This window comes from Zosterops lateralis (assembly GCF_965231275.1).
Source record: "Zosterops lateralis genome assembly, chromosome: 13".
In the NCBI taxonomy this organism is placed as follows: Eukaryota; Metazoa; Chordata; class Aves; order Passeriformes; family Zosteropidae; genus Zosterops; species Zosterops lateralis.
The window spans coordinates 10,462,504-10,488,115 of NC_139773.1; the positions used below are offsets into that span (position 1 = coordinate 10,462,504).

Consider the following 25,612-nt stretch of genomic DNA (forward strand, 5'->3'; position numbering starts at 1 on the left):
TTTGTTTGTTTTTTTTTCCCAAGAGCAAACAACGCAACTTCCTCAGTCTTGTGTTAGAGGTCATACTTTAGTGTTTCTCGTACTTGTTGCTGTCACGAAGGCCACCCTGCTCTCCCCCCACACCACCCCTCTCTCCCCGGCCCTGCGGGAGCCGCTCCGAGCCGAACACCGGGATCGCTTTGTGCCGGGACACGCGGGGCAAACGCTGCCCTTTCCTCTCACTTGTAAAGGCTCTGGGGAGTTTTAGCGAGCCCGTCACTACCGAAAACACTGGGAGCCGCTGTGTGGACACGCTGACAGCCGCAGACCCGCCGTGAATCGCAGAGAAAGAACACAGGGCGGCACAAAGACACCGGGGGCGGGACGCGCCGCTCCGCTCCCGCCCGGCTCCCTCAGCGCCGCCCGCCCCGCCCCGCCCCGCCCCGCCCGCGGCGTCCCGGGACCGGCCCGGCGGGCGGAAGAGGAAGCGGCGCCGGGAGCCGGCGAAAGGCTCGGCGGGGGCGTGCGGCGCCCGAGCCCAGGGAGGCCCCTCCCCAGCAGCCGGCGGAGGACGATGGAGGCGGCCGGGCCGCTGCGGGCCGCGCTGTGGGCCCTGCTGCTCCCGCTGCTCCCGCTGGTAAGGGCCGGGCCTGCCGGGGGGCGCTGCTGTGGCCTCTCCTCGCTGCCGGCCGAGGGGCTCCCCCTGCCCGCCCCGTGCCCCGGACACGTTCCCGGGAGCTGCCGGCCGCGGGCAGGCCCCGCGCAGTTCCCGTGTCCCCGGCCGGGCCGGGCCGGGCTCCCCTGGCTCCGAACGCCCCGGGCTGGGCTGGGCTGGGCTGAGCGGGGCCGGGGGGTTCGGGCCTCCCGGGCCCGCCTGGGCCGAGGCCTCTCGGTTCCCACAGCGGGCTCGGGGGGCTCAGGCCGGGCCGGCTCCGGGCACGCCTTGGGAGCCGAGATAACAAATATCACGGGTGCCTGCGTGGGTAAACCGGGTGTTTAAATTTGGACGCGGAGAAGGGGGAAGCTCCCAGTGTGTGTTTGTGTCCTGGACTTTTGTCTCGTTCACCTTCAGTTTTGGTTTCGGTGTGGCGTGTATTTGCAGCGTCTCCCTCTTAGGCAGTATAAAGGACATGTGTGCATTAAATGCTGTTCCACAAAATTGTTTTGTTGTTGAGATTTTTTATGGTTAATTTTAACAGAGTCTATCTTGTTTTGGTAAGGTAAGATGCAGAATACTTCTTTCCTGTGTAGGAAGTCACCACTGGATGTGCTCAGCAACAGGTGCACAGTGCAGTTTGTCAGTACCTTGAGAATGCCTGTGGGGGAAGTAACTTGTCTCCTTTGCTTTTCCTGAGTCCCAGGCAGCTGCCACTGGTGTGTTGGGGTTTTCTGAAGAGTGGCTTTGCTCCTTAACCCAATGGTTTGCTGCTGCTGACAAGGGAAGGGGCTCTGCCCTGTTATAAGACCCCAGCCCTGTGTCCTGCCTCGTTGCTCTACAGATGTAGCTGTAGCAGTGCTGAGCATTACACCAGGTCATTCTGCCTCAGGAACAGTCTCTTGACATCGACAGCACTGGGAACTGAGTTTGGGGAAGGATCACTGCTGCTCACTGGACACGGGCTCCTGTTCTCCTGGGTCACAGTGCCTGGAGAGAGGGAGAAGGGCTGATTTGTCTGTGTGTCACACGACCACTGGCAGAACAACAAAATGATGGTTGTTCTGTTTGTGGCTATTTTTTTCCTGCCTTTTTATATTATTTATGTGGGGTTTATGTTGTCACTTGCCACTACAGACTACCTCCTCCCTAGTCTGTACCTTTGAGGTTCTGTATGTCTTATCTAGGTACTGATTGTGATGGATGTTGTAAATATAGGCTCGGTTTAGTCTCTGTCTACTGGTTCATCTGATTTCCTGTATTCTCTGTGATGGGGTTGCTGGTACACTCCAAAGCACAGCAGTCAGCACAGGTTTATATCCCTGCAGTGACAGGGACATATTTGGAATATTAGGGATTAAGAGGCAGAATGAGATTTCTTCTCTATTATAGAGAAATAATTATACAACAAAAATGTAAAGGTGATAAGGGAAGGAAATATGATGAGAGAACTACCTGTGAGAAATAGGAAGGAATTTGTTTGGCTGTGAGGGGCTGTTGGAAATTGACTGAACCTGGAGTGAAAGGAGATGATGATGCCCCTTTAGGTAGGGACAGCTGTCATGCCTCTTCTCCATGTGGGAATGCCAGAGCAAATCAGCCTAGGGGAGCAGGGTAATCTTCTCAAGAGATGTTTTTGTGATCACTTAGTTTTGCTCCTAAGTAACAAGATTGAAAACGTGTTCGGTGAGAAATGTTAGCTTTGTCTGTATACTGAGAGTAGGATTTGTTCAGTGGCACAGCTGACTGCAAGGCCACCTACCCAAACCAGTAGCCCTTGTCTGCTGTGAAAGGGTACTGAAGTGATTAGGATTTCCCTGGGGGTGTCCCAAGTGAGGCATATCATGTAGCATTCCTTTTAATTTTTAACTTGTAAATGCCATCTCTGGAGGTCAGCAGTGAATAGGTGTGGTTACACGTCATGCTCAGGTCCTGCCTCCGCCCACCTCATGAGGAAGAATTGTGTGCCCTGCCTAATCCCCAGAAAAGGGAAGCTTGCCAAACAAAACATGCATATCAAATAAGCAAGTAATCACTCCTTCTAGGTAGATTTATGCTTGTGTAGTATTAACACTTGATTTCCTGGAACTCAGAAAACACTTATTATTCTATTTGGTGAAGCAGAAAGAGCTTTTAATGAATGTAAACCTCTGGGGTTTGCACCTGTTGGAAGTCTTTACTGCTTTTAATTCACCATTAGTTTGTACTTCTAGGTGAATGCACTTAAGAGGAAAGCTTGATCGTTTTTGTGCTGCTCATAAATCATGGAACAATTTGTTTCAGCTGACAGCTGAGGAACTGTTCTGTATTAAACAGTTAATGTGCTCAGGCCCTTTGACACAGTTCTCCCAGCAGATGTTCATGCGCTGGGGCCAATATAATGGATTCCTCTGAAGAAGGTTTTTTGCTATTCAAACCAGGCAGACATAAACCTCTGCAACAATATCGTCACATGCTTTTATTTTCTCTCCAGTTCTCCCTTGCTGCAGAATACAGATCTTCTAGCTTGAGGAGAAATGCCTCTCTAGCACTGTTAAGGCTTAGCATTGTGTATCTAATTGTTTGGGCTTCTCCCCCATACCCATGCCTACTTCTGGCTTAATATGTTAGTGGTTTTTTAATACAAATCTGAAATATACAGCAGGATTTTTAATTTTTCTTTTTTTTACTCTTATGATACTTCTTGCTATTGAGGTCAGTTTCAAGACAGACAATTGAACATCTTCCAGTTTTGTTAGAGTGACGCTTCTTTGAGATGCAAATAATGTTTGTTTACACTGCTTTATAGCTGTAGCTGCATCTAATCTTTAGTCTGTTCATTTATCCACTTAGATACCTGGCCTTTATTTATGCTTGAGAAGTATACATTCCTAACATTATCAGAAGTTTTAAAATTCAGCTGTATTTGTAAATAACAGGAATTATATTATGTGAGGGACTCTAATCTTAAGGAACACCAATATTTCCTTGACTACACAGATTCTTTTTAAGGTACATTAGTTGGTCTCTTTGTGTTTACAGTTACTTGACAAAAATATTTTGGGAATTGTCATATGTATCATATATATATATATATATATATGATACATATAATCCCCTACTTTATTAGTAGGGAAAATTCTAGAGTCTGTGAGGAAGGAAAACTCTAGAACTCCATCTCTTTTCCACATATTGTTCTAAGGGCTTTCCATGTACAATTTTACGCTTTTTGGAAGGCACTAGATGGAGAATCTGAAGTCATTTGCATTAGTTTCTTGCTGGTATTCTGCTTGGTGACATGAAATGTACATGTCATAAATAAACTGTATTTGCAGAGAGGATAAGCAATATTATATAGCAACCAGGTTCTTACTAGTTTTCCAACCTCCTCTCAAGCTCCCCATCTCTCATGGAATCAGTCATTATGTAAAATTACGACTTGAGTAAATAACTTTTCTCCTAACAGCTCTTTCTCTTCTTGAGCTTTTTAGAAGAATGTTTGCATAACTGATATTCTGAACTCAGTGTAACTCAGAGCCCTGTGCTCTGTTGCAGGTGGCTGCTGATGAGGGGATCCTCCATGCCTCTGGAAGTGGGGTGCCTCCAGTAACTAAGGATTACTGCATCATCTACAATTCTAATTGGGTATCTCTTCCAAAAACCTTGGACAATGCTGTAAGTAGCTTGTAGTTGTACTCTAAGAAAACTAGAATGCAGTATGAATTTGGGTCAACTATAACTGGTCTTCAGAATTTTGAGTTAAATATGTGCTACATTGAATATTTGCCATTTTGGTTCATGTTGTCCCTTTCCCCCCAAATTACTAAAAAAAAAATATATAGTGAACATTTCTATCCTTCAAAGAGTTGACTTCTAGAGTTTATAAAGGGAATACCCTCTCTGTGCTTAGAACCAGTTTTTGTATTTATGTGTTTGTTTTTATTTTATCCTGTTAATTTCTTTTCCTTTGGATGTTATATTTACATCTAAGTTTTATATTTTGAGGTTAAAGTTCTGTTTATTTGTTTACAAAAACTGATAAACTTCTGAAAGTTTTTTTTTTAATATATATTGGCTCATCAGTTTGATGTACTGTTTAATTGTCTTGAAAACAGGTGGTGTAATAGGAGATCATCTGAAATGTACCATCATGCTATATTTTCTGAGTGTGTTGGTGTGAGGTAGAAATAAATATTCTTTAGACGTTCTTATAAACAGGAAATACTCTGTGTTTGGGAGTGATCAAGGCACTCTGCTTTCCCTTCTGTTCTTCACTTGCAGACTCAATGTAAGACACAGTAAAAATCATTTATCTGCCCCAGATGTCTTTGCTGTGCCACTTTGGCCACTGGGATGCCTTGACCAAACAAAGAAAACTGACAGTCGTTTTAAGATAATTGTCAATACGATATTAAATTTTGAAATAAGGAAATGATGATGATGTAAGTTATTAGACTGAACAGCTAGTTTTAAACAAGCATTTTACTTTGGAACTCTGATTATGTTGTATCCATCAGTGCTCTTTTGGCTTTTAAAGCCTGGAAATATCACTGAATGTACACTGGATTCCCCAGAACTACAAATAATGATTTTTCTGTGTAATCACTTTCTTGTGTTTAAATTACAATACCAACTACTTAGAAATAGCCAGATTATTTCAGTTCTGTGCTGCTCTAAATGTCTCTCAGTATTTCAGGCTGCAGAAACTGCTGCTGTGATTCCTGAATTAATCATTCTTTTCTGTTACACCTCTTCCTGGAAAACCTCCAGTTAAAGAGCATAGTAATGTAGTCATCTGCATTAATTTGTTTGTAATATCAAATTTCCTACTTCTAATCACATTCCTTTTCTCCCTCTTTCTCTGCAGACTTTCACGCCTCTGGAAAACTTGACTTCTACAGTTCTCTGCAGTTCAGCTGAAGTTCCTTCTGTCTCATTGCAAGACAAAGCAGTTGTAGTGATGAGAGGAAACTGCACTTTCTTGGAGAAAGCAAGAAATGCACAAAGATTGCATGCTAAAATGCTATTGATTGCCAGTAAATCTAGGCTGGTGAGTTACAACAGTTTTCTTCTGTACTGAGATAGTGTCTTGTCTGGTCCTGTGCAGTGTTGTGCAGGGTTAGCTGAGAGAAGCCCCAAAAGCAGAGGAAGGCCCCATACCATGTGTGGGATTCCAACACAAGTCATTAACCCTCCCCACAGAGCTGTGCTGGTGGGGCTGTGCAGTGCTGGCTTACACCAGCTCAGAGGAGCTACAGCTGAGATGGATTTTTAAATGTTCCTTGTATCTTCAAACACATTTCTGAATGCAAATACTTGTCTTTATAATTCCCTAATTTTAGTGCAGTCTGAACTCTGTGTAAACGTAGGTGATACTGTTTCAGACATGTGTGATAAAAATAAGCCAGGGAAATGTAATCTAAAACTGGAAATAAAAAAAGGTCTTGTGAGCTGTCATTGCTTTTTTGTTCTCCATTGTAGCTGCAAAGCGTATGTACAATTATGTACAATTTATGAATTAGTGTGATTATCACAGAAAGTTCATCTTGTTTTAGAAGTGTAGAAATTAAAACCAGTTTTGATTATCCCTTGTAATACTATAAAAAGCACAAGAGCTCTATGAATCCAGATGTGTTGGTGGTATCATCTGGTTTAAGTACATCAGTACTTACCTTTTACATCAGTACTACCCTTTTACAAAGAGTGATGAATGAGCTTTTTGGTTTTACCTTCCTACAAATGCACTGAAATTGAAAGGCTGGTCTGCTTTTAGGGATCTAACCTACTTTGTAAATAGGCTCAACATACTTACCACTTACACTTTCTCTTTTAGTCTGGTATTTCAGATAACAAGACTGATTTTGAAGATGTGACTCTTCCAATTGCTCTTATAAGATACAATGACATAGTAGATATGCAGCTGGTAAGTAACAGAACTTCAGCATGTTATGGTTTTATAAAGTTAGGTATTTGAACAAACAGATTCTTTTCAGGTCAGGTCTGGATGCCAGCCTGATTTGAGTGTGCTTAGATACTGCTTTCATTCCTGATAGAGGATGGACATTTAGTTGTGGAAGTACTGGCCTTCCTGGTCAGGTGAACAAGAGAGAATGATTGATTGATTAGAGCACTGAGAATGGGAAACACAACCTAATGAGAAACCTAACTGGAGATGGGGAACCTGAGAAGTTTCCTGCTGAACAAGATAAGCTGTTTTCCAGTAGACTTGGATATAGCTGCAGGTGCCTGACATACATGAAGAGCTGTAGCCTGAGAGGGCTGTTCCTTTAGTGCAGAAACTACAACAGCTGAGCTTGTGGCTACTGGCGCCAGAGCTTTCAGGCAAGCAGCACCTGAGCAGGTTGGATCTTGAGGAAGGACTGGGAGTTTTTTTGCTTTTCCCAGATAAGCTCCCTCTCTATAGTGTGATAACATCAGCTAAAGAGTGCTTAGGCAGTGTAGTTTGAGTTTCTGCTGGTGAGTTGATGGTGAGATGCCAAATTCTTGTTATTAAAAAGCAGCAGTTGTGGTATCTCCTACACTTTATAAGCAGGGGAGTTTGTTTTGGGATTATTTGGAGTTTCTTTTCCTTGGCACGTAATGTTAGGATAACAAAATATTGCACAGGGTTTTAAGGAAAACAGTATCTTTTCTTCAGTGTGGCTTTTTCTGTTATTATATTGTTGTTTTGGGTTTTTATTTAGCTTTGAATGGTTTTGCTAAGCAGGAGTTGCATTGCACATGTTTTTCTGGGGATAGCAGAGGCTGACACTGTGTAGTCTTAGCTTCTTGAGTTGAATTTTCAAGCTCACTTCACCATTTCTGCTCTTAATCTTCAGAGCTGCCATGGGAGGTTGTCTTAGGTAAGTATTCAAACTGCAACTGCCTAGATTTGTAGGACTTTGGTTGTTTACTGTTGTCATTAAAGACAGGTACTTGGTACTTGCTGAAGTACATGACTGAAGGTTTGTGCTGTCTTCAGACTGCCACAGCCTTGATAAGTACTGTAGTTGGTTTCAGGTTGTCCTCTGTCTTCAGATTTGTTTCTTCAAGTTAGATAAGTGTTGTTTGCTTGCTTGAGTGATTTTAGGATGCCCTACTAACATATAAAGGAGCTAGGGCAAATTAGGTCTGGATCTTCTCTGCATTTCTTTATTGCCCAGTTATGCTTGGAGTGGTGTGATGTAGCATCACTTCTGTACAGCTGGAGTAACTCACCAAAGCACCTCTGCTGTAGTTTGGTGTGCCAGGTGATGTTTCATACTGCTGCTGAATCAAAGAATTAATTTTTGTTGTATAGTGAGACTGCCCTCATAAAAGTAGTGAAGAGCACAGTCTAGACTACAAGTGATCTGTGCTGGTTCTGCTCTAGTTTTTTGCCAAAGACCTCTGTCATGTCACTGGCATATGTTATTTTGAGTGATATGCACTGCTTGGAGTCCAGCAGCCATTGTACACTTCCTACTACAGTTGCATTTCCTGTTTAACTCTCTTTAAAGCTTCAGCTTCCTCCTTTTATTTAGAAGAGAGACACAGCACCAGTCTGAGGGCAGGTAGTTTGTATAAGCATTCTTTTTACTTGACAAGTAAATCATCTCTGTTAGCCTTCACCATTAGAGCCAGATCTGTTAAGAGACTTGATAACAATAGGAGAGTGTTATAAATATTTTAGTCAGTGGACAGTTCTCTTGCAGATTTGTTACCTGATGCAGTCTGTTGCATTCTAGTGCTCCCTGGGGAAGTTGAGACTTGGGAAGATTTAGTGAAGAGAGGAACGATAGGAGGAAAAGGAAACCATTGCTCTAGATTCTAATGTGAATTATACTTTGTAAGATTTATGAAACTTAAAGGAAAAACTGGATTGAGATATATTGGAGCTGAATACTAAAATGTAAAAATATATAAGCCTCTTCGGGTTTTTGGCCTTTTGTGGGTGTTTTTTTGTTGTTTTTTTTTTTTTTTTTTTTTTTTTGTTCTTGGTGGTGTTTGCTTGGGGTTTTGTGTGTGTGTGTGTGGTTTGTTTGTTTGGGGTTGGTTGTTTGTTTGGATTATTTTTTGTTGTTGTTGTCTTAGAGGATGCTGCAATACCTAGAGGATGCTGCAATTTGAAAAAGTTTTGGTTTTTATTTTTCCCTTTAATGTTATGTTCCACTTCATACAACTGCAGCGTTTCACTAGAATTTAATTTTATTCCTTGTTTTCTGAACTTCCATAACTTCAGGCAAAAAGAATGATTCTGACTTATTTAGCCTGCCAAAAGGTTATTATCTGTAATTAGAAAATTTAGATGTTGAAATGATTCAGCTTTCTTCACATGTGGCCATTGTATTCCACTCTACTGCTGGGCTTCCCATTCATTCTTTCTAGTGCCAGTTTGATCTTTCAGAAGCCAAACCTGTCTGGCACGTTCTTCTCTCTCTTGCTTTTATCTCACATGCAGACTGTAAACAAATCTGGGGTTTTTCTCTGAATCTCTGAAGTCTGTTCTCACTGCACAATTATTTTAGATGTCTGGATTTACTTTGACTGCAACAGCAAACTTGTCTTCCCTACTACTTTCCATTTCCTGTCAAATTATAATCCTTTCTTTGTTTTTTAAATCTCACCTTTCAGTCAAATGAAAGCATCTTGGTTTTGCTGTCAAGATTTTTGTACAGCTCAGTACCAGTAACACTGACTGTTTTCTCCCATTTTCTTCTGCGTACTTCAGCTGATTGGTTTTTTTTTTTTTTTTCCTTAGGTCTTAAGTTTTTAAAATAGCATGAAATTGCTTTCTTTTCATTTGAATCCATCTCAAATCTTGTTTGTGTGAAGCTGTTGGTAAATAACTTTCTGCTACCTTGAGCTGTCACTGTGTTCTGTCTGAAGCCTCATATCTATATCTGAACTGAGTTTTATGGGTTTGACAGCTAGAGGTAGATCTGCTGATACCTCAGTGGACCTGTGAGCTTGTATTTCAAAGTGATTTTGAGTTAGATGTGCTTTCCTGCAGAGCAGATGTCTTTGATAGCATTTGGTATGTTTTGGGGAGGCATTGGGCTAGAGGCACAGCTCCTCAGAAAGTTCTGGAAAGAATGCAAAGAGGAACCATTTTCTCTTGTGGTATCTCTGTATTTACACAGCAGTAGTAACAGTCTTGTTTCCAAACCTGACCATCCTGAAAGGTAGCATGGAAAGCATTCCTTCTTGGCAAACATATGACATGTCTTGTGCAGTGAATTGAAAACTTCCTCTCAGCATTGTGTAGATTAAGAGTAGGAAATCATGATGTACATCTTGTTGGAAAATAAGCAATATAATTTCATTGTTCTCCATATGAACCAACTTGTATGTTATATTTCAGGTGCTTGGAAATGAAGTTAATGTGACTCTGTATTCACCACCTTTGCCAGAATTTGACTACAGTATGGTTGTCATCTTCCTAATTGCTGTATTTACAGTGGCACTGGGAGGCTACTGGAGTGGAGTAGCAGAACTGTAAGTTTGTTAAATGGAGCTGCTTAAATTAAATGGACTGCAAAGCTTGTGAAAACTGTCACTGTGATCAGTGAGAAATTATTTTCTTTCAGGTTGGTAGTTAAAAAATTAGAAGATCTAAATGCAATTAGCTGCTTTGTCATGAAATGTTTGAGCACTCTGAGTAACCTCTGAAAAATCACCAGATGTCTTTGAGGAACTTCAAGCATTGATTGTAAAAGTCCCTGAGGGATAATGCAGCTCTTGGGAGGAGGCATGAGTTAACATTTTGACAAATTACCAAACACTCTGTAACTAGCATCATCATTCTCCAATATCCACAATAGAAATTAGGTATTTTAGTTACACCTTTCAAGAGCAGTGATTCAGGAGGTAAACACGTATTATATGGTAGTGTCTGCATTGGCAGGATCTGCACAGCTGCTCCATCCCAACTGGCTGTGAGCACTCCAGTCACTAGGAGCTGTGGGAAGCACAGTTTGGTTGTCTGCCTGGCTCCAGATAAAGTCCAGCCTGGCTTATCTGCTTCAGCTTTGTGTTTTCTCTGGTGGAGCAACAGAGCTGTGGCAGCAGCAGCTCCAGGACTGGGCAAGGACGAGGAGGCAGCAGCAGTCCCTGTGGAGGGAAGAGGAGTGGCTGTGCAGAATGTGGCAAAGGCAGGGGAAACAAGGGGTGGTGGGGGTTTCTGCATTGTCCTTGAGAGGTGTGCAGCTTTAAGTGATGCACAGAATTGTTATTAATCTGGGGTTAAACTGGCTGTAGCTGGCCTTCGAGAGCCTGGCATCATTCTGGGTGTTTCTTGGGTGGCTGTGTATGCTAAATGGGCCAGTGTGTGTTGCTACCTTTAGGGTCTCAGTGGTGTTCTGCTGCTTTGCTCCCCAGAACAAGGAGAGGATTGTATGTGATAACAACAGCTTCCTTTTTCCCACAGTTATGCAAATTAGCTATTTTAAAGAGATTAAAGAAGTAGAAGGAGGGGAGGTGTGTGTGTTACTTTTTTTAAAGGTTGGATCTGATTATGCTTCTTTTTCACCCTGCAGTGCTGCAGGGTGTGGCTGCACTGAATGCTAAAATAACAAAATGTGGTGCTGTCTCCCATATTAAAAATACCTAGATGTAATTTATTAAACTAGTTAAAGTGCTCTTTCATAAATCTAGGGCGAGCTTATTTTTTTAAAAAAGCTGCTTATTCAAAGCACGTCTTCTGAGAAGGTGATTCATCTAACCCTTGCTCCTGTGGGTTATTCTCTTTTGAAGGTAGCTGTTTCAGTGCTGAATTCAGCATTGGGTAGGTAGGTCCTGGGATTCCTCAGGAACACGCTATCTGATGGGCAATTTGCACTAGGTCTGTACTAAAGAGCAGAAGGGCTCTCTGCTCAAAGAACAAACACAGCAATTTAAGTCTCCTTATTTTGCATGGTGAGGTATAAATATGGAGTATGTATGCACAGAAATCTTATTCCCAGCGAAAATCCCAGATTATACCACCTCTCTTTCACCTACTCTGTAATTATGAGGTGCAAGAGTAAAAGAACTAGTCTTTAGCTAGTTTCATTCTGCTGACATGAATGGGTTTTGCAGACACTTAATGTCTAGCTGAGGTTTTAAGGAGTGTGCAATACCTATGATTTTGATTTACTGTAGACATATTTATCGGATTGTCTACATTTAGCCCAATAACTTTTGTATTCAGAGGTGATGCACTAATAGAGCTCAGTGTGTGCATCCTGAAAAGCAGTTTGAGTGTAGTACTAATTTTCTTCACATAGATCGGGGTATTGTTTGGGGGTGTTCCATTAAAGTTGGCAATTACCACACCACTGGAAAGAAGCACAGTTAAGAATCTTTTCCTTGGAATCTGTGCTAGGTTGAAAGTACATATCTTCATTAACAAATGGAGAGAAATTCAAACAACAACCATACCATTTTCTATGGGTTTAAGTCTAATAGTATGAAGGACTAAACAAAAACCTTGTCAGTCTAAATGTTCTATCACCATCAATTCTGGTCATATTAAAACATTTTCATAATCTGTCATCTGAGGTAAATGTGTTTGTTATTTTCTTGTAACAGTGAGAATCTGAAAGCAGTAGCAAGTCCTGGGGAGAGAGAAACCCGGTGGAAGAAGGAAGAAAATGTTACTTTAACTCCTGTAACAGTTATCTTGTTTGTTGTCATCTGTTGTGTCATGCTGGTCTTACTTTATTTCTTCTACAAATGGTTAGGTAAGAAACAATGAATAATCTCATTTGACTTATTTTTCTTCGTGATCTTACAAAGTGATTAAGTCCAAAAAGCTAGATTTTTAAACTAAAATGAATGTAACTTTTTAAATTATTCTCTCCATGCGTGAGTTGAGGGTTGAAAGGATGCAGTTGCTACTTAAAGGAGAGGTTTCTTCAGTTGTCTTACAAAGACTGCCTTGACAATGCTTGTTCTGAATGAAGTCATGTGGAAGAGAAGTGACTAATGATGAGCAAAAAAATGATATGATTTATGTCAATGTTCTTGGGAGGATGGTAATGACAACCTAGTAGTGTTTAGAGTTTGCTTGATGAGAATATTTTTTGCTAGTTGGAGTTTGATGTTTGGTTTTAGTTTTTTGGCGAGGATCTGGCTAGAAAGTAATTCTGATATCTCTGAGTCAGGTTTTTGTTTGATGAGAACTTTGTCATGGCAGAGACACTCAGAATTCAGCATTTTCTAGACTCAGCTGACTCTGGTTGAGCACTGCTATAACTTAACAGTTTATATCATGGAGTCATAGAATCCTCAAGGTTAAAAGAGACATTCAAGATCATCCAGTCCAGCTGTCTGCTCAGTACTGTCACTGTAACCCTTAAACCACATCACCCAGTGCTAGTCCAGACACCTCTTGAACACAAAATATCAAATGTATGTTATTGTGTTTATTTGTTGTTTTCTATTTTTTTTTGTCGCTGATTCCTGTCTTCATTGTTTTTTATTTAGTTTATGTTATAATATCAGTCTTCTGCCTGGCATCTGCAATGAGTCTGTACAACTGTCTTGCAGCATTAATAGGAGAAATCCCATTTGGGCAGTGCAGGTATTGTGCACTTTTCACTTATTAAAAATGACAGGTTTCCTTCCTCTGGGTATTTTCTGGTTGCTACTCAAGGCAGCATGAGAATAGTTTGACAAATTGTTTCCTGTATGGTTTTAGTATGTGGGATAGTTATAAAAGAAAATTACAAGCTGCTTTAATAAATATTAAAGGTATCTGTAGCATACTCAACAATTAAAATAGTTGTAGATTTGCTGCATTAAGTTTATTTGAAAGCATTCTGTAATAAAATTCAAAAGGCTCTGCTTAGCTGTCTGAGCTTGGTTTTACAAAATTCTGGTTATCTGTCATATGTGCTTATTTTGTTCATCAAGGAACTTTGTAAGGGGAGGATCTTGCCCATTTGATCCTGTTAGGAGCAAGTACTGTGCTGTAGGCAGCAGAGGAGTTTTTCCCCCTTCTTAACCTGTACTGTACCTGCCAATTTTTAACTTTCAGCATAGACAGCACATTGCTCATGTCACCCATGTTAGAAGGTCGTGGTTCCAGTCCTCACTTGGGTGATTTGTTACCAGTGCACACACAGGTGCTTCTTACCATTCTGAATTAAATATCCTGCACATATAAGGATGTATGGGAGTGTCCCTGTTTTCCTTCCCTGCATTTTCACTTTTCCACTGAATGTTCAATGCAACAAATGGTTCTTTTTCCCAAAAAGAACAATGCTTATGAACTTGGAACCACATGAATCGTGTGGTTTGCAAGTTACTTAGTGTAGGATATTCATGTCAGGTAATCCAGTAGCCCATCAAAGGTAGTAATCAAGTATAAAAGAGCAGGTTTTGTGTCAGCTGCAGGAGAGGCATTTCTTCTGTCAGTTATTAGTTCAAAACCTGTCACAGAAAATTGAATATGTGGTAGAAATGGATATTGGCTTACAACTTTGCAATATGTAGTTACTTCATTTTTAATCTTGTATTATGTTTCCTAAAATCAGTTTTTCTCACCACTGCCATTTTGTGCAATTACAACACTACTGTCCCTCACTGACATAGATCAGGTGGTGTAATTGTTACATGGCAGAAATGGATTAAACAAACTCATCTGCTTGCTGCCTTCCCTAGATGTGTTTGCTAGAATGAGGACAAGTCAGCCAAGCCCCTCTTGGTGTGTTTTTAGTACAGCCCAGAAAAGGATTGGTGCTGCAGTTTTAAGAACAATGCCACCTGAATCTGTACAGAACAGATGGGCAGAAGAGAAACTCTTGGGTTGAGAACACCTTGTCAGCTCAAGGATGTGTGATAGCACAGGCGTGGGTCTTGGATCTTGCAGGCTTTCTCTTTTAATTTAATTATTTTCTTTCAGGATTACATGTTCCAACAAAACCATTGAAGTGAGGCTTATTTTTCTTGCTATATTCTGCATAGCAGCAGCTGTTGTCTGGGCAGTATTTCGAAATGAAGATAGGTAAGTGGTACATTCTGACTTAAGAGTAAGGTGAATAATTGATGTTAATGAACTTCCCAGCATACAGCTAATCCTGGAGCACAGCATCCTTCTAAACTCCAATGCCAGTTTCAAAAAAGTCATGAAAGTATTTTGAAGCTCAACAAGCATGGGAGTAATAGAGAACAAAGCAATGTAAATGAGCTGTGTGGTAATTTGAAGTTATAAAAAACTATGAAGATGAGGAAGAACTAGCTTGATTGCTAAGGATTGCCACAGAAGAGGTGCAGAATAGCATAGGGAATAGCTCTGCTCGGCAGTAACTACAACATCCTTGTGTTATCAACACTGTTTCCAGCACAAATCCAAAACAAAGCACTTACCAGCTATTGTAAAGAAAATTAACTCTATCCCAGCCATTAGCAGTACAAACAGTTATCTATATGTGATCAGAGGCTTGGATAAATTGACCTAGAACTTTTGTGGTTTTGGTAGCAGTAATTCTGAAAAAATAATTTCTTGCTTTCTGAGAAATTTTCCTTGCTATTTCCAGAAAAATCTAGATTCCAGCAGCAGTTTGAACAACCTGTAAAGATGTCTTTCATTTTGTTTTTTTTTTTTTTTTTTTTTTTTTAGGTGGGCTTGGATTTTGCAAGATATTTTGGGAGTTGCTTTCTGCCTAAACTTCATTAAAACACTGAAAATGCCCAACTTCAAGGTACTGTAAGTTGCTTACCGTAAGATAATATTCTACTGCCATGAATCTGCAAGTTTACTGTCAGGAAGTAGGTTTTCAATACACAAGAAATATATATTAAAAAACATAATCTTTACCATTTTCAGTAATTATTAAAAGAAACTAATCCTGTTCCAAATGTTATAGCAGATTAAAACACACGGTGCAGTAATGGTACCAGAATCTAGCTGTGTGATACTTGAAAACCCACAGTAATCTTTCCTTCTCCTTTTTTTTGCCAGTCCTGTGTAATACTTCTTGGCCTCCTCCTTCTGTATGATGTGTTTTTTGTCTTCATAACACCATTTATCACAAAGGTATGTCTGTGAATTTATTGTAAAAAGAGAAATGTCTAGTCATTGGGAGAGTATTTTTGTTTAACAGATCAGTGCAGTGTTCACAAGGTGGAAAAGCTGATTTCCATTTTTCCCCATGTAAGAAAACAGTGTCCTAAATTTTTATGGCAATCACATGGTCAAAAGTAAACCATCCCCAGTTAGTGTGAGGGATAGTGTGATCATGAGAAATTACTGCCCTCCAGGTTTTTTTTTCTTCTTTTGCTTTAAACACCCATTTATTGGAATATGCTCTTGTACTTTCTGCAGTGATCACTTGCAGTGTGGTATGAACTGTGTGCAAGTGTTAACTTGCTTTTATTTTGAAGCAGAGAGCTCATGGCAGAAAAAGCTGACATGTTTTTATCTAAAATTCCAGCTACATCTAGTGGACTTGTTGTTTGGGGGTTTTTAAACATTATTTTAGGCTGGATTACATGTTTTTATTGCCACACAATGCAGTATAATGCTGTACATACCGGTGCATTCCCATTGATATTCAGGATTTTTCCAATCCTGAATTGCAAGTGGAAGTACAAGCAGCTTTTTTTAAACACGGTATGAAAGTTTTGGTTCATTAAACCACTAACTTTTGGAAAATAACTTTAATTTCAGAATGGGGCAAGTATAATGGTTGAAGTTGCAGCTGGTCCCTTTGGAAACAGTGAAAAGGTATGAACAGTCATTGTAATGTGTGCAGCATTAAAGTACTGACTCTGTGTAGCTAATTCATAGTGTGCTTTTCAGCATAACTTTCTCACAAAATATAGCCAGCTTCTGCTATTTTCTTATAAGTATTAAATGCCTGTTGACTTGGGTTTGATCCTAGAGTGATGGAAACTTGGTGGAAGTCCCTACTGAACGCTCAGCTCCCCATGAGAAAGTAAGGATTGTATTTCAGATACTGGATTTTTAACTTATTTCCTCTAAAAAGACTGTTCTTTTGGGGAAAGCCTTACTGTCCAAATTTCTCTTTAGGGCCTGGATATCATTGATCAGTATTCTATAGTTAGGTTAATAATCCAGATTTGTTACTCCCATTATGTGGTTAAATATTGTTTTAACTTTTTTTTTGTGTGTGTGTGCATATTATTTGTAAATCTCAAATTCCAGCTTACCAGTTGCCTTAAGCTTTATCTACTTTCTGTTTTGGTTTCTGGTTTTTACTTTAGGTTCTACCTATTTTGAAGTCTGCATTAATGATAAATTAATTATATTTAAACTGATTATTAATTCAAGCAACCAAAAAAAAAAAAAAAAATCCAGAACACCAAAATGCTTTAGATGAGATTTATGTGGCTTCTGAAATAATGTTTTCCAGTTACCCGTGGTTATTAGAGTGCCTAGACTTGAATACTCTGCATCAACACTCTGTGACTTGCCCTTTTCATTGTTGGGTTTTGGAGACATTATTGTCCCAGGTGAGCAAATGTTTTTGGTAACTGTAACTTATGAGTAAATATTTTGGTTTTTATTCTCAGTTTACTTGCAGAGTTTACTCACAGAGTAATTACTAAATCAAATGCAGCAGTTTGTTGTGATCAATCAGTGCAGAATACAACAAAAGCCAGAGCAGAAGAAGAAAGCTCAGTATGTTATAGAATATTTATATAGTGAAAAGTTTATTTTCTGTTGTACTGGATTGAGTGAATGCAAGTCCAATACGTAAATCAAGTTGTCAGTATTAACTAAATTTCATTAAAATCTCACAGAAAATAAATATTCTGTGACTTCTTAGGATTTTCATATCCTAGACTATGTAATTAGAGGTGAGGTAATGTAAAATGGTTTTCCACCTTTTTCAGAAGTGCTGAATTTAGCCATAATTGGAGTTTTGAGCAAATTACTTTAATCAAGCAGGTGCAGGCAAAATTGCTGAATGTTACGAGTTAGCATTAGAATCCTATTGAAGAAAAGTATTAAAAATAGTTTGTTACACTTCTGTATTAGCTGAAAATAGCACAATGTAATTAGGTTGCTTGAAAACCCCAAACTTCTAATTCCATGCTTGCTTGGCTCATGTTTCCATTATGGTTTTGATTTTCTAGACTTACTGTAGGATTTCTTTGACTGGGTCTTGCCTTTACAGAAAAAATATTGGAAGAAGATAAAATACCACAATGGGAAGTCTTACTATAAATTCTTCTATGCTGCTTTCATTTGGAAAACTGGGGAGAAAAAAAATCATGACTAAACATTTTCATTAATCCTTTTTAATTTTTTTTCCTTTCAAGGGCTTCTGGTTGCCTATTGTCGAAGATTTGATGTTCAAACAAGATCATCTTCTGTATACTACATTTCCTGCACAATAGGTAAATTGTGATATTTCATGGTAGCTTTTTTAAAATGGCAGATCTAGATGGTTTTCTTCAGCTAAGGTTCCATGTTGTCAAGAATCTCTTGAGAAAATCTTTTTAGTGTGCCTACTTGTACTTAAGGTGACTATTCTTTATGGTAGTGAGTTGCTTTGAGAAATCTTGCAAATACAGAGCAGCCTATTGTGTCTCTATTTCAGTTATATTAACAAGGAAAATATTGCTTAAAAAGAAATTCGGTCTTACTAAATTATTTACCTAATTGAAAAATTCTGAAAATTGTTGATTGTGTGTGTGAATGTCTTTTTACAGCTTATGCCGTCGGCATGGTGCTGACTTTCATTGTTTTGGCTTTGATGAAGATGGGGCAGCCTGCCCTTCTCTACCTTGTACCATGTACACTCATCACAAGCTCCCTCATTGCCTGGAGGCGCAAAGAGATGAAGAAGTTTTGGAAAGGAAGCAGTTACCAGGTAGGCTGGAGGCCTAGAGTATTCTGTTGTTAATTCCTTTGAGTATATGTTTCTCTGAGAACTTGGTGATAGGTCATCTGCAATCCAGTTCTTGCAAGTTTTCCTGTGATATTCTGGAACTAATAAGGAAAAGTAGTCTTAGAAAATCTTAGTCTAGTAGTTGACATGGCAGAACAAAGCTCAAGGCAGATGAAATACCTGGTTCAGTACTCAGGGAGGAAAAGTAATTTGTTCTATCTACTTTGAAATCTTTTCTTGTATTTTAACATTCCTCATCTATCATCTTGATGTAGTATAACATGAGTCACTGAACTAAGCATGCAGACCCCAAACTGCACTAGTTCTGTATTAGAGGCAGTTTCAAAATTTGGGGATCAACTAGAACTTCAGAAACTTTCCATGCACCACTGATGTCCTACATCATCAGGATTGTGTGGAGCATTCAGGAACAAAATAGCTGGGTTGTATAACTGTTTCCTACCACAGCACACACTGTGGGCACACTGCCTTGGATATTCTGTATGTTCCTCTTGGTTATGTCTAACGCTACCCAGGAATTGCAGTTCTTAAAATCCCACCTGTTGACATGTGCACATTTTCCCTGATGGGACTTGCTGCAGTTACTGGGTGTGCCTGTTGCCCTTGAGCTGGCATTTATCCTAAGACAGAGTAGTTTCAGGATTACTCTGCGTTTTGCTTGAGACCTAAGTTCAGTATTGTTTAAATTGAGGCACCATCACCTATATATCCTAGGGCATGTTGCACTGGGAGCTTGGATAGTCTGTTCTGGGGGAATGTGGGTGTCAAGTTCATGGTGGATAGAAGCAGCTCCCACTTTTTGAGCTTCTGGATTGGAAAGTTTAAGTGGGTCAGTGGAAGTCAAGAGTAATTCTTGTAAAGGTAAAACCACAGGCACCACTCCTGTAGTATCACCAGCAAAATGGTACCTTTTGTTGATCTAATACACTACACCTGCTTCAGCTGGGGGTTGGCTTAGGTGTGAAATTACTCGGGAGATTTTCAGCTTTAACTCAATGCCCTTTTTTGTTTACAAAATCAACTCCTCCTTTCATAGGTCCAGTGAATAGAAATGTTCCTCTGTAGGTCAGAATGAATTTGGTTTACTGTACATTTATATATAAATTGGTGACTGTTTGCTCTTCTAAAATAAACAAGGTTGCATTTGTGAAGCCCAGTAACTCCAGGTTTGTTGTGGGGAAAACACTTTGCAATTTATTTTCCTCAGTTGAGTTCTGAGTAAGATTGGCCTAAGTAAATTTGGCAGGTCTCCTTAGTGACAAGAAATTTCTTGCCCTTCTTGTAGCAAAACTCATACTTGAAAGAATTATGTTGCCATAGTAGTTATTTCATGTCCTTTCAACTGGTTTCTTGAAGGATTAAAACTACTCTGAACTTCAGCTTGTTTTGAGTCAGATGACTTCATTTCTAGCATAATTTAAAATGTTGATTTCAGCCCCCACTCCACCATCCCTAAGTTAGACTTTGTAACTGAGCCTGCAATTGAGCTCTGTGTAACTTTACCAACTTCCATTTTTCTGTAACTTTCTGAAGAATATTTTGATACTAATTTTTGTTCCCAGAGAGTGTTTACTCAAGTCACACTCCTGAAATGCTGCAGGGTTGATCTTTCTCATATGTTGTCCTTCTTATCTAAAACTGTATTTGAACTGTCCTTACTGAACTTACAAACATGCAAAAAATCCAAGCAAACAAACAAAACCCTTAAGAGCTCCAACCCACACAGCTCCAGGGTTGTGGGCAGCTTTCATTGCTCACTCTGAGGAGGAAAGATACTGAAAGGTGTCAGAAGACAATTTTTTGCTCTATGAGTGAGCAAAAAATTTTTTGCTCTATGATTGAGGCTGGAGCAGAGCTGCTCCACTGACAAGGGTGGCCAGACTTGGGTAGAGGTTTGCTTTGCCCTCATGGAAACAGAAAAACCTTGCAGAGTTGTTAGAGTGAAGTGTCCTAATAGGGGTGGAAGAGCATGTACAGTGCATCAGGTGACTAAACTTCATAATGATAGTCCATTAGTTGCCTTCTTGGAATTTTCTGATTTTTCTGTTGGTTTTGTTTTATATGATTTTAATAATGGAATGAATTTTATTTAGGTGTCGGACTCCTCCAGGACGCCTTTGCTGCAAGGTGTGATTATGGCCTTCTTTTAATGCAACTTTATTAATCATCTTACAGTTTCTTTTTCCTTCTTTTTCCCCTTCTGCTTCCTCTTTTCAGTCTTTTTTGTGTCTATTTCTTAATTTTGTATGAATTACTCAATAGAAGAGGGTAGAACTGAAAACAAGATCCAAATCTGTATTCACACTTAGGTCTTTTGGGTTTTTCACTTTTTTAAAGGAGTGCAGGAAAACATAACATTAAGTAGCAATGAAGCTGTGATTCCTGAAGGCAGGCTTTGTATGCTTCTTTACTCTCTAACTTCCCAAACCCTACGACTGTCTTCAAATATTTGCAGTTGGTGTTAATTCCTCTTCTGTTACTGATACTGCAGTCCTTCACCTGATTTTCCTGTGTCACTACAGAGATGTGAAAACCTGCTTAGTGCTAAACAACAGTAATTTTGTTGTTTTCTGTTACAATGCTGAGCATTATAAATTTGCCTTTAGTTAATCATGTCTGCAGCCCTTTTGTCCTTCATGCTGCCCTGTCTGCCCTGCTTGCACTGGGCTGGGGAGCAGGGACCGGCCCTTGTGGCCTCACTGCCGCTCCACGTCTGGGCTGCAGCGAGGTTTGACCTTTCTTGGCAGCAGCTCATGACTGTTAACACTGATGGCATTTATTTTTGCTGTCCACACAGCTTGCAGGGAGCAATGCAAGCTTTCAAATTTCAGCTTCTCGTGGAATTCAAGCATTTAAATATAATCTTGAATTATAGTTGCTGAAGTTACACATCTATTTATAATGCATAGGGTGTCTGTTCTGAAGACAATTTGAGATGGTGAATTCTGCCTTTGTCTTAAATTCTCAGATGAAAAGTACTTTTCTCATTAGTTCCTTGCGTCTAAGAAAGTACTTTAACAGTTTAAGTCTCATTAAAAAGCCTTAATAATAAAGAAATTAGATATAAACCAAAGATGATATTAGAAAGTGGGAGGGGTTGAGTGCAAATTGAAAGCAGATGGCCAGACTATTTTTATAACTTAGAGTTCTTCTGTCCTGCTGTGCATACTTGAATTCTTGGATAGGTTTGTTAGAATCACTTTTTTTAGTTGCTGCTTTATAGGTATGACAAATACTTGACTCCCCAAGATAGCTCTGAGGTCCCATAATTCATAGCTGAGGTAATTTCTGTTTCTGCATAATGATGCAGTCTTAAATTCTAGTTATGCTCCGTGTGGCTATTTTTATGGTGTAGTCTTGAGCTGTAATAAGTTGCTGCACAGAAAACATTTTAACTATTCACTGAAGTGCAGAGATTTCTTGGAAGAGTAATGTCCTTACTTTCCTACCACCTAACTGGCAGTATTGCTGCTGTGAAGTGTAAAATAAAGGTTCTGGATTGCTTATACTCTTCAGGGATGCCTTCATGATAAACTGATTTCATATCTATTTTCCAGTTACTGATTTAATTTTAGAATACTGTTTTTTGTATTAGTGCAACCTATGAAATAATATTAACAAAATCATGGAAAATCTAGTGCCCTAATGCAACTTTGAAATCTTCTACATGGAGTAGAAGATGCAACTTGGAGTTTGTCAGTTTGAAGTGTTTAGCACTTCTTATCTCTCTTTTAAGCAATAAATCAACAGATTTGCCACTGGCACATTACACAGCATGCACCTGCTATTTAGTAAGTTTTATAATCATGTTTTTAGGTGCTTGCAGATTCATCATAACTGGGAGTTCTAAAGAATTCCATGAATGCGACATTGCCATTAGTCTTGCAAGCAACTTTGTGCATAGGTATTGTGTGCTCTTACAGGGAGAGATTTGTACTGCCATTTCTGGTTTGGCTCTGTGGAAATGTGTTTTTGGGGGGTGAGGTTGCTGGTTTTAGTTTTTAATAGTTCACCATGTTAGTAGATAGGTTAAACAGAAATGTTTGTTACAAAGCTGTCTTAACACCTCCCCCTTAAAAACTGTCAGAAATTCAGATGTGAGAGCAAAGCTTGTCAGCCTCTTCCACTTCAGAAATGTTCGTGAGTTCTCCACAATGTACAGTCAGATTGTTTTGCCTTGTTCTTAGCTTAAAACAGCAGCTTTGTCCAGGATTGTAGCAAGGTGCCTTCATCTTGCAGCTGGTTATCATAAAGATTCCTGCAGCTTCTGCTGAGGCTTTGAGGAAGGGGTTGTCCTGAGATAATCCACAGTGGAGGGAGTTATGTGTGTGGACACAGGTGCTTAAATGCCATCTCATGCTTTTAGAGAGGCACCTGTTGTCCCCAGCTTTAAGTTGTGGGATGTCCTTCTGTGTGGAGGAAAGATTAAAAATGGGCTGGTGTAGCTTTTTTAGCCTTGAAACATTTATATAAATACCCCCCCCATCCCCCCAACACCCTTAGAATTTTACAAGGCATTTAGTTTTAAACTTCAAAATCTGATTATTAAGTGAAGACTTTAAAATTTAAATATAGGTGCTATCTCCAGCATTTGTACAAAAAAAGTACCATTTTTTTTGCTGCTTAGTGTTGTAGGATTACCAGAAGAATCTTTGACTTTAGAAAACACTGAATTACTGCAAATACTTTAACTCTTATTTCTAGAAGCATCTTGTCAATTTAATAGGAAAAGACTGTTCAAAAATGCTTAGCAAAATTACTTTCTCTATGCCAGCCCTTAGATGATCCTCCCTAGGTTGAAGGAAGATACATGGCATGACTTCATGTAATATGGTACTGTGGGGGGAGGCTGTTCTTGTTTTATCCTGGAAACAAATGCTTTAATCCTCATTCAAAGGGATGGTTTGAGTTCTGTAATTGTAGGGAGTGTTTTGCTTTCGGTGACTTTTGATGTGGATTTTTGAGGAGAATTCTGGATTTACTGAAATAAATGCAAGATTGTCATTAGCACCAGAGCTGGGTATTTACTGCTGGACTGAGTTGTGTGCTGCTGCCTTAACTCAGTCCTTAATTCTATTGGCAAGACTGGTGCCTGCCTTAGTTCTTACTGTCATGACTCTGGCATGCCAAGGGAGGGTTGTGAAAGACCTTTTCTGGTCTTAGTCAGATTGATATTGTGGCTACTGGGCTCTCCTAAACCTTACCCAAATCCCACTGACCTTGTTTTTTGGAACTGTCATCTGGGTTTACTGCACAGCATGCTGGTGTGGTTGGAGTGTAAAAACAGCTTGTTAAAGCAAAAGTGATTTTGATAAGGTATGTTTGTGTACTTCCAATTAAACAATTCTTGTGGCATAAAGGGCAAAGAGCTGGGTCATAACTAGAGAAGAAGAGAAGGTTAATGGAACAAGTCTTTTTGCCCTGTGCATAGAATTATACCACACTGAAATGTGTACAACAACAGCAGTCTCAGAGCCTGGCTTTGTCCTGGCAAGGATTCTGAGCAGGTGCTAGTAAGACTAGAAAATAATTGTGTGGAAATCTGCCCAGCTTAGATCAGAACCCACACAGTGAGCAGCTGCTGCACAGAAAGACAGGCAGGATATCCCACTATGGAAGAACATAAGTAAGGTTTTCTACCTTTTGATGCTTAAAACATTATCTCTTGTCCTAATAATCCTGCCACTCTGGGCATATGAGCTCCTTGGCACATTTTGTTTTTTCAGCATTAGTTGTACTATTTCTGTGTCTTCTGTCTCTGGCTGTCAGCTACCCAAACTGTCCAGTTCTTGGCCTCTTGTTAATGATGCTCAGTTCTGAAGCCCTCAAACCGATGGTCTCAGTTTGTCACACTAACAAACGTGTGTATTACCTCTGTAATTCATTCAATGCCTTGTCCCAGGGGGAAAACCAGAGCCTTCATTGCCTCCAGCAATACAACAGTGGATAGGGAAATAGGCTGCTTTTTTAGTCAGGACAACTACAGATTAGTCTGGAGTTATTCAGACAATCTAATCTTGACATCAATGCCAAGTATAATCAGTCTATATAATAATCTGGTTTGGATTCTCTCCTGATGCAGGATTTTGCAGTTCCATTTCCTTTATCCTTTCTGAAATAAAAGGAAAATTTACAAAGAAATGTGACCACTACAGTTAGTTTTGACTAACTGTAATACAGGTAGCCTTTACAACCATGAAAAGAGAAAGTTAGTCTTTTTTGGTCAAGCTATTGCTTGCTACCTATAAATGTCAGGTAAGATCCTAGAGTCTACTTACAGTTTTACAAGCCATATCTTTGAAAAATTTGCTTAACCCAACTGTTTTTTTTGTTCTCTGTATTTAATAATTGAGATACTTTTGACACACAAGTTTATTTTCTTGTAGAGGGCTCGAGTCCTTGGTTGGAGAATCGTTTTGTAGTAGAAAGCATTAGCTAATAAATAGAGTTTTGATTATTTGGCTTAAATACTTTTCTGATCTATAGAGGACCTCCTAAATGTATGCTGCTAAAATGCACTCTTAACATGTGTTTTATTATATTTCTTTTAGCTAACAAATACTTTAGATCAATGGGATAAAGCAGTATTTCTTTATAAAGAACCATCTCTTTTCTTTTTTTTTTCCCCCTTTTTTTAGATGATGGAACACCTGGATTACACAGGAAATGAAGAAAGCACAGCAACAGCCACTGAACAGCCTGGAGGACAATAAAATATGTGATCCTGATTTAAAATAGCATTTGAATTTTTGACAGATGAATTACAGTGAAATTTGGTGAAATTTTAAAATAGAATGTTTCCCACTCAGTGTAAAAGGGTTTTTTTATTCCTGCACCTATATTTTTATGGAAAATACTGTTAATAACGTAAAAGTAATCAAAATAGAGTCGCATTTTTACAGCCAAACAATAGCTGGTAAAACCGTGCCTTATTTCGATTTAAATAAAAGGATATTTTCTATGCAATTTTCCAACTGTGTTTCTATACAGTATATTTTTATAAAAGTTGCTTGCCCACATCAGCTTAAGTGAAATGTTCTTGTAAAGTTTTGATTAAGATTAGTCTGGTTTCTTTGAAAAAAAAAAATAAAATAAAGTACCCTTCATAGAATTTCTTTCCAGATTTTGAATGCAAAGTTGGATAGTAATGTAA

At 39.4% G+C, this 25,612-nt stretch overlaps 1 protein-coding gene across 4 annotated transcripts; it reads left to right on the top strand.

Moving 5' to 3' along the window:
• The first annotated feature begins 491 nt into the window (after window positions 1-491).
• On the top strand, window positions 492-25,612 carry SPPL2A (signal peptide peptidase like 2A). Of its 4 annotated transcripts, XM_083870955.1 has the most exons (17): window positions 492-616; window positions 4,169-4,288; window positions 5,481-5,663; window positions 6,447-6,536; window positions 9,957-10,090; window positions 12,164-12,315; window positions 13,061-13,157; window positions 14,481-14,582; window positions 15,198-15,279; window positions 15,540-15,614; window positions 16,248-16,304; window positions 16,462-16,515; window positions 16,954-17,053; window positions 17,867-17,944; window positions 18,260-18,420; window positions 20,553-20,586; window positions 25,098-25,612. In XM_083870955.1, the coding sequence occupies exons 1-17, from the start codon at window positions 554-556 to the stop codon at window positions 25,127-25,129; spliced, it is 1,614 nt and encodes a 537-aa protein (XP_083727081.1). In that variant the 5' UTR covers window positions 492-553; the 3' UTR covers window positions 25,130-25,612. The 4 variants fall into 4 exon arrangements, with proteins under 4 accessions (XP_083727081.1, XP_083727080.1, XP_083727083.1 ...); XM_083870954.1 differs by lacking the exon at window positions 20,553-20,586; XM_083870957.1 differs by lacking the exon at window positions 16,462-16,515.

Coding starts and splice junctions, on each gene's coding strand:
- SPPL2A (XM_083870954.1), top strand. CDS start 554: ATGGAGGCGGCCGGGCCGCTGCGGGCCGCGCTGTGGGCCCTGCTGCTC. Junction 15,280..15,539: donor TGAAAATGCCCAACTTCAAG/GTACTGTAAGTT, acceptor TTTTTTTGCCAG/TCCTGTGTAATACTTCTTGG. Junction 17,054..17,866: donor TGGAGACATTATTGTCCCAG/GTGAGCAAATGT, acceptor TTTCCTTTCAAG/GGCTTCTGGTTGCCTATTGT.